The sequence below is a fragment of the Rhea americana genome, unplaced genomic scaffold (assembly GCF_003343005.1).
Source record: "Rhea americana isolate MKP2758 unplaced genomic scaffold, rheAme1 scaffold_215, whole genome shotgun sequence".
Lineage (NCBI taxonomy): Eukaryota > Metazoa > Chordata > Aves > Rheiformes > Rheidae > Rhea > Rhea americana.
Window position 1 is genome coordinate 1,506,450 of NW_028186305.1, and position 11,483 is coordinate 1,517,932.

The 11,483-nt window shown below is 63.9% G+C and overlaps 1 protein-coding gene across 18 annotated transcripts in view; it reads right to left on the reverse strand.

Annotated features, from left to right (window-relative positions):
* The window catches only part of MACF1 (microtubule actin crosslinking factor 1), a 120,691-nt gene extending 109,250 nt beyond the window's left edge, over window positions 1–11,441 (reverse strand). For 13 of the 18 annotated variants that reach the window (XM_085305103.1, XM_085305099.1, XM_085305097.1 and 10 more), the window contains exons 1-6: window positions 11,267–11,441; window positions 7,109–7,170; window positions 5,861–5,950; window positions 4,600–4,701; window positions 2,781–2,858; window positions 1,155–1,247 (exon numbers count right to left, since the gene is read on the reverse strand). In XM_085305103.1, the coding sequence (XP_085161229.1) occupies window positions 1,155–1,247; window positions 2,781–2,858; window positions 4,600–4,701; window positions 5,861–5,950; window positions 7,109–7,170; window positions 11,267–11,369 (528 nt within the window). In that variant the 5' untranslated portion in view covers window positions 11,370–11,441. The remainder of the gene's footprint in view (window positions 1–1,154; window positions 1,248–2,780; window positions 2,859–4,599; window positions 4,702–5,860; window positions 5,951–7,108; window positions 7,171–11,266) is intronic. The other 5 variants (XM_085305102.1, XM_085305108.1, XM_085305111.1 and 2 more) reach the window with 2 other exon arrangements.
* Between the last annotated feature and the right edge of the window lie 42 nt (window positions 11,442–11,483).

Genomic DNA, 11,483 nt, shown 5'->3' on the forward strand with positions numbered 1-11,483 from the left:
GATGCAGCAGCTCCCAGAGGCTGCTCGTACATGGGGGAACCAGGACAGCGGTAGTTTGTCTTCCCACACTGATCGCTAATAAGCGGCTCCCAACACTACTGCTGAGGAAGCRGCATGGAAGGGCAGCAGGGCCGTAAAGAGTCCCAGGCTCCCTCCGACACTGCACGCAGGAGCCTGGACGGCAAGTATTAGCTCCCAGGCGAGGAGCAAGAACTCCATCTGGCTCCCGAAGCAGCGAGCTCAGCTGGGCACAGAGCCCCCACGGCTCACRCTCAGCCACCCCAGCACATGGCAACACGGTTATGAAAGGTCTTCTCCAAACTGCCACCCCAAATAAGCTGCCTCAGCAAAGGCATCCAAAACCCACAGTATGGGCGCACACGATCCTCCTTGGCCAGTGCYGCCTGCCCGCTGGTTGAGCACGGTCCTTCCCCACCCTCTGCTCCCCCTTGGCAAGGCCATTCAGCGCATCCTTCCCACCTCCCCAGTGCTATTCCAAGACACCGGGGCCTTTAGGGGCCCCATGTTGGCCTCCCGAGGGTATCAAAGCAACATCCTGAAAACACAAGGCTATTAAAGACCAAGACCTTGTTTAGCAAGAGCATCTATAATATGCAATTGCTTGAGATGGTCCTAAGTCCTTTTGCCAGCATCGCAGCTGGAGCAGACAGTTTCTCCCATCCTTGTCCTGAACTGCTGTCATGCAGCTGACATTTTCCACCCTAATGAAGGACCCTGTGGCTTCTGACTGTCTGAACCAACCACGCGAAGGGCTGGGAGTGCCTCTGGGACGAATGTCCCTGTCCTGACGTGAGCTCGTTCTGTCCCCACGTGGCCTCCTCCAAGTCCACGGCCTCCTCCAGAGTTCAGCTGAGCAAACAGCTCCAGCCAGCAGCCTTGGTGCCAACCAGGAGGCCACAGCGCAYAACTCATCATTAATGATTTAGTTATGTAAATGAGGAGAAAGGGGAGCTGTTGCGCGCTGACACTGGTCTCCATGACACTGCAGCGCGTGTTAATCCTCGCAAGCAGGCTGCACGCAGGCCTCGCCACGAGGCACGTGCACGCGCGGGGACAGATGCCAGCACCCCGGGGAAACAGCGTGTTCCCTCCATCTGCCCCGTGTCCTTCAACGGAGAACATTCACGGCCTACCTGGAAGTGGAGGATAATCGTCCATATGAGCCCCAGGGTGAGTTTGGGGTTGCCGTCYGTAATGTCATCATTGCGAATGTTCACCAGTTTCACCTGAAAAAGAAGGAACAGCGATGCTCAAAGCTTCTTACCGGATGCACCCACGAGGAGCACGGTGGGCCCTGTCCCCGAGCACGCTGCTGTCCCCCAGGTCCCCACCGGACCCTCCTCCCCGGAGTCTGCACCAAGCACCCAGAAGAGCCAACAGAAAGTCCAGACCCTTCTTGCGCGTCTGCACATCTCTGCAGCAGACGAACGAGGCCACCCCAAGCCTCTGCTCTAACTGGCGTGTGTGTGTGTGGCAGGGGGGGTTACAGGGACTATTTTTCACTTCTCCAGCACTCTCTGGCCAGGCACCTAGAAGTGCTTTACCAGCACTTAACCGCTTGATTTCAGTTCACGTGGAGAAGTGCCTCGTCCCCAAAGCCCAGAGCGCTGGTGCATAATTTAACAGCTACAGACCACAGAGCACGGTTAAAAGGGGACGGGCAAGCTTTATTAATTCCCTCCTGCGTTCGAAACCAAGCTGCTAATCAATCAGCCCTAACGAGAGCAGATAAGCAGGGCGCGCTGCCCGCCGGAGCTGGGACCCGCAGGAAGGAGCGTTGACAGGAGCGGCCAGGCAAGACGCCCCGGCAAGCACTCTGCCGCCGCGCTTCCAAGGGGAAAGGCGTTTAACCGGGCCGGGAAACAAGCTGCCAAGAGCCCCCAGGAAAAATGTCTCTATCGCAGGGCTGGGGAGAGGGAGRGTGGGCACCTGGACGCCGTTCACCTTCCCTACCGGCGGGCACGTGCTCAGATTTATTCGGTGCCCTCAGGCCAGCAGGGAAAGAAAATCTCTGCTGCGGCGTGAACCAGGATCATTTATCATCATCTCCACGTATCCGGGGAGCATCGCGGCTGGGAGACCTGACAAAACAAGCCCAGCAGGGCACCSGGCCCCGGGGAGCCGCAGGGGTTTCACCTGCGTGAAGAACGAGTCTCGGGACGCGCTCGCCGCTCCGGGGCGAGAAATCCGGCCAAGGAGGGGGAGCATCTCCCGCGCGCCGCCGYGAAACGCCGAGAGCCCGCGGCGGCCCGGCCCCCGAAAAGCGGAAGGAAGGGGCCGCCCAAGGCGGCTCCGGACGGGAGGGTCGCGCGCCGGGGCCCTGGCAGCACGGCCGCGTGGAGCCGAGCTCGAGGCTGCCGGAAGCGCCGCGGCCGCGCGGCCCGCCTGCAGCACCTCCGGCCTCCCCGCTGCAGCAGCTCCCGCGTGCCCAGCACCCCCGGGCGACGCTCCGCGGGGGCACAGCAGCGACCGCGCTACAACATTTGCAAAACCCTTCCTGGAACAGGAGTCCAGGCCCTCGTTTTTACACTGTTTTTTGCACCACACGAACAGTTCTGAGCATGCACAAGGGAAATTCCCTCYGCGGAGCTGGCATTAACCAGCACCTCCGGGACAGACACGCCCCAGAAACAGGCTGACGCTGCTTCTTTACACCCTTCCCAAGCTACAGCCGGAAGAAAGAGTGACAAGTCATCCCAACCTCCTTCTGCAAAGAGCTTAAACCGAGAGGCACCCRCCAGGCATTGCCCAGCCCTTACCTGCCGCTGCTTCAGGAAATCCAGGGCAATCTGCACGTTCTGGAGCCTGTGGAAACGCATCCGGCCCTTCTCGCGCGGCTGCAAAACAGAGGCAGGGGCTTCAGTCGAGTCCTCGCGCGGCGGCAGGGCTGGGCTGGGCTGGCGGCAATCGCATGCACGGCCGCCCGGCGCCGCACAGCCCGCATGCCCCGCGGGGCTCCCCCCGCCGCGCGCGGGAGCCCGCTCGGTGCGGCAGCGGCGCTCGAGGGGCTCGTGTGACCCAGCGTGCAGGCACCGCACTCCCCGCTTTCAGAAGTCGGCAGGTGGAAACTTTCARTCTTACGCGAGACCCCACAGAAAGCGGGCGAAAACGCCTCTGGTAGGGCTCAGAGCTGGGAAGACTCGGACGTATCGACCCCCTGCTCTGAGCCCGCCTGCCTGATGCCTCCACCTTCCRTGGGCAGCCCCGCGCCAAGGCTGCACCACACCTGGCTCGTGGCATCAGGCACCAGCAGCTCAGGCTCAGAGGAAGAGGCTTCATGAGCTGGGAAAGGGGAGCAGAGCGTGACACGGAGGGCTACAGCTGCAAGGCGCTGCCGGGCCGGCAGGAGAGGCCGGCACGTCCGGGTGGAAGCAGACGCTGCTCTGCAGCAGGACGCACAGATCGAGGCAGGGACCGGCTGCGGGTCCCCACCTGACGGCAAGGAGACCACGGTCTCAGCATCAACCCTCCGCTCCACCGCGGCGTGCAGGGCTCTCCGCCGTCGGCGGAGCTGCAGCTGCACCCAGCCTCGGCTTCGAGGCGCAAGGAGGGGCTGCTGCTCCAGGTCCTATCTCCGACCCGCTGGGGAGGGGAGGAACGAAATCTCAGCTGTGCTCATCTCCACYGGGCAGCTGGTTTTCCGAGATAACTCGCGGCTGAGCTCTGGCCCGGGGAAGGGGTACGGGAACGASTAGGTGCAAGGCTCAGACCTTCGTGCACGAACCTGGGCTGCTGGTGCCCGACAYCAGGTCTGCTCTGAATCAGAAGGCTGGGGCCCCGGCCTGGCCAGTGCAGCCTGGAGGCATCACCGGGCCTTTCCGACCCAGCAAAGACCCTGCAGCTGCTTYGTGCCATCTTTCTGCCCCAGCGCTACGAGGAAGACCCGTCTGTGCCAGGGGAGCACCCCCGGYGCTGCCGAGGGATGGGAGCGGGCAGGAAGGTGCTGCACCCGCAGCACGTCCCAGGCTCGTTGAGCAGCTCAGGGGGACGACAGGGAAGAGACCCTGCACAGGGAAACCACCGCCCAGCACCGGGGCGCTGGAAGATGCATCGCTTCTTTCACCCGACCTAGCCAAGGGGGCTYGGCTACCCGCTGGGTAACCTTCAGCTCAGCCTGGGGCGCGCTTCGCTCCACCTCCGCGGGGTCACGGACCAGAGCGCCCTCCTCGCACCAGCCTCACCCTCGCCTGGCTCGCGGGGCGGCGGACRTGCCCGGCGCGTCTCCATGCAGTGACGGGGTCAGCAGAGGTCCGAGCGCCCCGGCACGGGCGGCCGGTGGCCCCGTGCGGGACCCTTCCCCTCCCGCCCCAGCCAGTGGGGATCATGCTCGCACACCAGTGGGTCGCGTGCCCCGACGGCAGGCCAGCACCGCACCGCGCTCGCGGATAATCCAGGTAACGGGAACGCAGCCCTGCCGAGGGGAGCACGGGATCGGGCGCCTCTTAGCTCGCCCGTCTTCCCCTCCGCAGGCCACGCTGCTCCCTCGACCTGCTTGGAGCCAAGCAGGACGCTGCGTCACGCCGGAGCATCCGAGGGCGCCCGCGGTGCCGCGCTGCGTCCAGGACGGGCTCAACCTACTGCGTCACCATCCTCTTCCTCCTCGCGCTCCTCGCTGCTCGCGCGGCGCCAGGACGGCGCTCTCACCAGGCGAAGGCTCCTCGCGCCCGACGGCTCTTTTTGCTAACGAGCACGGCACGGACAACACCGATGGGGAAGCGACACACAGGGAGACAGAATGGAAACTAAAATGCAACACCCAGGTAAAGGAAAACGCTGCAGAAACAGGCTCCCTGGCGAGGGAAGGGATGAAGGGCAGCTGGCTCTCCTGGATACCACGGGTGCTGGGAAGGGCTGGATTCGGGGTGTGGGGGGGGAACGAGCCGGACACCAGGCACCAACCACCAGACCCAGGACAGAAGTGGGTAAAATCGGAGGTAACGGTACCCATTTGCGACAACACTAGTATTTCTTCAGCGCCTGGGGCAATTTCCACAGCCCCCAGGGCCGTCCCACACCGTCTTCTGCACAGCAAGACTTCTCCAAGGCTTTGAAAGCCAAAATGAAGAGAAAGAAGCTGTCTGGATCACAAGTATCTCAGTCCAACTTTGCAACACCCACAAGCTCTAATTTGGCATCTCGGGTGGGAACGGAGTAAGTTAACAGATCTTTGCCCAGATCCTATTTTAGGGGAAAACTGAAATAATTCCTGCTGTGCTACGGTGTTGCACAATGAAGATCTTCCCAGCGCTAACTAAATGTGGCAGTCTAAGTGGAGGAGGAGGAGGAAGAGGAAGCAGGGGGATCCTACTATGTTCAAGATGCAAGAAAAGATGCTTGCACGCCAGGAAATTATTGATTTGCACAAATCTGGCTCGTTCAGAAGTTGCTAACTTTGGAGCAGGATAGGGGAGCATGGATCCTACCAACTCTACAAACTCTGAGCTAAGGTGCCAGACAAACTGTCACAGAAGCAGTTCTCAGTGCCGTTCTTATTCATTATTTTAAATATATGGAAAAATATGGAAAATAAATGCTTGTAAGCCCTCCCAGACAGAGGACTCTGCCCAGGGCACCATAAAATGGCAGTTGTATATAATCACATGCTTTAGTGGTATCCAAGAAATCAGCATAAGGAACACACGTCTGAGTGAAAAATGCAAAAAAAAAAAAAAAAAAAAAGAAGAAGAAAGAAAAAATACAAAACCAAAAAATATATGGCTTAAAGACAACTGCTGATCACTGCAACTCAACCAGAGCGGAGAGGGAAGATGCAGGAGGAAGAGCCAGGCGGTGGTGGCGGAGGGGACGGCAGCGTCACCAGCCAAACCTCCAGACTTACCAGTTTCACTCCTGACAGCACCTCCAGGAGAGAGATCAGGTTGTGGCCGTCTCGCAGGTCCTCGTACAGGTCGTTGATGTGCTTGCGCACCTGGGGAGACCGGGGGGGGGGAAGGAAACGCTCTCAGGGACGGGTGTCCCGGCTGCGCCAYCGGCCTCTTCGGCAGCACCGAGGGAGGAAGGCACCAGCATTTGCAAGCAGCCGCCTCTCTCCAAGACRCACGCGTTTAAAACGGTTATTCCAAAATTACTGCTACGGAAACCAGCCTCCGGTTCCCCAGAGGACCCGGCAGAGCTGCTGCCAACCTCAGACGCACAAACAGATCGCTGTTACACCACTCGCGCTCCCGGCGTTCCCGCAGTGCCGCACGCGGAGCTCGGAAGGAAAGGAAGCTCAGTCCTGAAGCAACAGTGTCGTTTACTACGTTACTTTATAACGTCCCCCCAAAACACCATATGGCATTTAGCTGCCGCTGAAGAACAGAGGGTTTTTTCCATGGGGAAGCACAGCTGCAAAAGCAGGCTGACTGCAAGCTTGCTTTCTCCGTTTCGAGCGCTGTTGCTAGCAACATGAAACACCCTGTACCAGCTCTTCCCCCTGCAAATCCAGGTGTTTATGCAGCTAACCCCCCCCCAATGTTTTCACACAGCAGCCTGACTTTTTTTTTCTCCCCTTTTTAAGATTTAGAAAGCAGCTGGAAGGTGAACGCAGAGATTTGCAAAGCTGGCTGAAAAATACCACTGCGACACCTTTAACACCCAAACTAATTTCATTTTTTTTTTCTCCAAACGGAGAATTAACGAGAAAACACCTGGCGGCTGACCAAGAAAAGCAGGAGGCACCTTGCCGCGCCGCGTTAATCCCGCTTAGGCGCCGAAGATTACCAGCGGCTCCGTGCAAGCCCGGGGGAGAGGGCGGCTCGGAGCGGGGCCGGCGCCGACCCGCAACGCCGCGCCGGGGCCGCGAGGACGCGCGCAGCGCGCTCAGGTGCCGCGCAGGGGCTGCGCGTCCSGCGGCGAAGGCGGAGGAGGAGACCACGCTGCGGTGCCGCGGGGCCCTCCAAAGGCACCTGCGCGTTCCCACGGCATCCGTCTCCGCTCCGGGCACCGGCGCTACGTTTCGGACATCCTCAAAACCAAGGCGAAAGCACCCCGGCAAAAATGTAGGTATTTATCTGCTGCTCCCGCGCCAGAATGGATGGACAGACAACCTTTTAATCTGCTTTAAGGTTAAATACTCGGCCCTTACCTTCATCAAGTGTTTGTTGACCCATTTAGTGAAGGTTTTCTTCTGGACTCTGTCCCGTTCATCTGTTAAGAGAACACAAAGACGAGCCTTGGTCGGGGATTTCCTCAACCACCTCCAACCACGCGGCGGCGGAGAGGCACAGGAATCGCGGCCAGAGCCCGGCGGGACGGACGGCGGCGGCGCCCGGGACAGAGCGCCCTTACGCACCCGTCCGCCCGGGGTGCCGAGGTCTCGCCCCGGCGCGGGGGTACGAAAAAGGACCGGCCAGAGTTGTGGTTTCCCCCCTTGCTCGGCGCATCAGCGTAAGCCGTAAACCGCGCGTTGCCCCGCGCCGGCGTCAGCGCCGCGGCGAGGTCTGTCCCGCTCCCCGCAACGGCGGGCGCCCGCGGCAGCAGGCTCCGAAAGCGTTGCATAAAAACCCGCAGATGTCCCTTCAAAGGCCCCTGCTGGGCACTAACCACGCATGCAAACAGCAGCTTACGCTTTCATTATATTTTTGGTTCATTGGATTTTAAGGATTTACCGTTTATTTCCGTCCCTCAGCTCAGCCAAGGACGCCGGGGCTGGACGCGGGCGGCTCCGGCACGACCGACCGACCGTCGGGGCCCTGCCGAAGGCGATCCTGCCCCGAGGGGTCCCGGCCCCGCACGCCGCGCTGGGCAACGCGGCACGGCYGCCCCGCGCCCGACGGGATCGGGATCGGCCTCGGCAGCGCCGCCTGCGCCGGGGAAGAGCGCTCCGAGCCCAGCCCCGGGGCGGTTTCTCCAGGCGCTGCCGAGAGCTTGGCGCGGGGATTGCCCGCGAGGGGCCACGAGGGTGCGTTTCGGAGCCCTCCCCACGTTCCYGGAGCGCTGCCCGGACCAGACCCACGCGGGCACCGGGGAGAGAGCGGGAGCCGAAGGGCAGGCGGCATCCGGGATGCGCCGGGGAGCTGGTGCGGGTCGGGTGCATTTACGGGCAGCCAAGCACCCTCCAAAAACACCGTTTGGGGAAGGTTTTGCCCCTTTATCGCGTGAGCTGGGGGAAACCTGCCAGGTTCTAAAGCCAAAAAAAAAAAAAATCAGCCAAAGGCAGAAAAACAACCCCTCCCTCTCCCTCGGATCCCTCCCAGCGAGGGCAGGGGCTCCCCGGCCGCGCTCCGCATCCCGCCCGGGCAGGCCGGCTCTCCGGGCAGCGCCGCCGGCGGGGCGCCCGCCCTCGGCGCGGGGCCCCCAGCTCCCGGCGGCCGCCGCAGCGCCCGGGACCGCGCGGGTTCGCGAGCACCGCCGCCGGGTTTCACCCCCGCCCGCGGGGTTTGGGGCCCTCTCCTCCGCCGCGTGCCGCGTGCCGGGGCCGCCGCGCGCCCGCACTGACCCATGCAGCACATGCGGCGCGCCAGGTGCGCCGCCAGCCGCCGCTCCTCCCGGTAGAGCTGCCGCGCCGCCATCCGCCGTGCCGGGGAGGGGACGGTGGGGGGGGGTCCCGCCGCCGGGCACCACCGCCGGGCACCGCTCCGCCGCGGCTCCTCCCACCRCGCCACTTCCTACGCCCGCGGCTTCGAGCTTCCGCGCCACGGCATCGCCGCGGAGCCCTCCGCCGCGGCGCCGGATGCCTCGCGCTTTCCTGAGCGCCCGCCACGGATGGACGGACGTTTTCCGGACGCTCCCGAGCCCGGCGGGCAGAGCGCGCCGAGACGCCGAGTTTGGCTCCGGGCCGCCGAAGCCGCAGCGGGCGGGTTCACGCCGGGGCGGCAGCTCCGAGCCCGGCAAAGCCGCCGCAGCCCATCGTCCCGGCGCGGCGCACGGCGAGCGCCCGGCTTCGCCGCCGGCGGGGGAGGGACGAGCTATCGCCGGACCGAAGGCTCCTGCGAGCGAGYGAGAGGCTTTCCGGAGACCGGCAGCGCTCGGGGCAGCGGAAAGGAGAAGTCCTCAGCGGCGCAGGTCAAACCGAAGCCGAGCGGGCGAAACGCGGGGCTCTCCCTCCGCCCGAAGCCGCTCCGCTGCCCGGRTAAAGCGCCCGGCGGTGCCTGGAAGCGGCACCGCGCATCCCGCGAGYGCCGGCGCCGGGCACTGCCCTGCAGGCAGGCTCTTGGCTTGCTTTTCCCCGCCTTGTTTTCCAGTTCTCGCTTAATTGCGCCGGCCGGACAATGCGGGGCTGTTCTGCCCCGCGCGCCCCGCCAGCCAGCRGCTTCTTCCCAAAGCGCCTCCCGGAGCCGAGACCCGAGCGCTCCGGCCGCGACGCCGCTCGGAGAGCGCTCGCGACGGCGCCCGAGATACCAGGGCCCGGCGTTATCACCGCCTCGCTTTTCTTCTATAAATATAACCCCGCTTCGGGGCCCGTACAAGCCCTGCTCGCCGCCGGGAGCGCGCCCCGGCGCAGGGTCCCGCCCGGAAAGCGGGCGGCCGGCTGTGCGAGGCGCCCGGCTGCGGCGATCCCTGCGGCAGGCTCCCTCTTCTCCTCCGAAACGGAGGCGGTTTTCTTCTTTTTTGCCCCGTTTCGGCTCCCCCGCGAGCCTCCCTGGTCCTGGGTAGACTGCGCCTCTCCGCCCCGTGCCCGCGCTGCCCTCCAAGCTAATAATAACGCGCGGTTGCTTCTTGCTGACAATATTAAGGCACTGCCAGCTTATCTCTCGCTGGCTAATCTTTTCCAGCCGTCTCTCCGTCCTCTTGCCGGCTGCTCTTCCCAGCCCCGGCCCCACCTCCCAGCCAGGATCGGAGCGCGGAGGCGAAGCGGCGCGGCTCTCGCGCGTGGCCGGAGGAGCCATCGCGGCGTTGTCCCGGCCGGGAGAGGAGAAAGCAGCCGCGCGGCCGACCGCCTTAGTGCGGTGCYGGGGAATTAAGGTTTTCGAATCGGGCACGACGGGAACCGTGGGAATCGCCGGCAGCGCCGCGGCGCGAGACCCGCATGCCGGCAGCTGCTGCACCTCGGAGAGGGTCTCAGACCAGCGAGAGCAAACGGCGTCCGACTCAACACGGAAAAACGCACGGGATGCCCRCGGTGGAAACCTATCCGCTCGGCGCGGGAGCCACCCGAGCCGCGACGAGGGCCCYGGCCGGGGCGGCACCGTGGCCGTAAGCAGGGTTATTTTTATAAGATAAGCCGCTGCAAGATGACCCTCACCTTCGAGCCCGCTGGGGGAGTTTGAGCAGCAGCACGCTCGAGGGGGACGTTATCCCACTTTTACTGAGCGCAGAATAACTGACGCTTTTTTCCAACATTTGCATCACTGCTTTTCCCCCCGCCACGAGAAGGAACAGACTTCTCCAGCGCCTCGGAGAAGAGAGGCCAGTGAGYTACGCGGGGCACCGGGGCGCGCTTCCGCACTGCGCCGGGTTTATGCAACTCGGCTAAAGCCAGGGAGCCTCGGGGCATCCGCACACCTCTCCTCCTGGGCAGCGGCGGCGGAGGATGAAGTGTCTCTTGCTACTAGTAACCGGGGAAAAGCCCCGGCAGATCCCTCAGATCTGCACAGGCTCCTCTGTCCTGCTCCTTCGGATAGGAAAAAAAAAAAAATACATGCAAGGAAAAGGAGATCTGTAAGTGATCCCGGGAAAAGGCTCGGTACGGAGCCACAGGAGCGAGCAAGACCTACTGGAGGAGGAGAGGAAAGAAGGAAAATCAGCACAACCCAGGAGGCACCAGAAAGGCGGAAGCGGTGCRGAGGGAGAGGGGCCCCCGTGCGCCCCCGCCACGGACCCTCCTCGCGGCCCGCGGTCACGGGTAATCCCTGCTCTCGGGGACGGAGGCAGGGCCGCGGCCAGCTGCCGAGCAGGCCGGCGGGGGTCCGGGGACCGGCGGGGGCAAACGACGGGGTCGCAGCAACGCCTGGGACGTCTGCCCGGATCCCGGCCGGAGAGCGACGCCGGAGGTCGGCGGCAGCGGGCAGACCGCGCTTCGGGGGTTTGGCTGAGACCGTGCAGCCCCTCGCGCCAGGAATGGAGTCGGGAGCACGGGGAAATCTGCCTCCCTCCCCCTCCTCCTCCTCCTCCTCCTCCCGGCCAGGGAGGGGAGATGCCGGCCGGGAGCGGGAGGGGAGGACCCGGAGCGGCAGCTGCCCTCTCCCTCCCTCCCTTGGGTCTCCAAACGCGGCGGCGGTGGCTCTCCCGGAGGCACCAAAACCCGTGACCTCTCGCAGCGGGACGCCAGCCATCTTAGCGCCGCTCGCGCGGCCGCCCGTACCTGCTCCGCTCCGGCTCCTCCAGTACAAGACGCCGGCCAGGCCCAGGACGTGGCTCAACACGAAAGCGGCCGGCGGCAGATAGGACCCTTCCGAAAGGGGCATCGCCCTCCTCCGCTCCCGAATCCCTCCGCGCCGAGGCTCCCGGGGCGGCCGGGGGAGCAGAGCCCGCCGCCGCTTTGCAAACTTCCCGCCCGCGCGGAGCGCGAACCTCTGCCC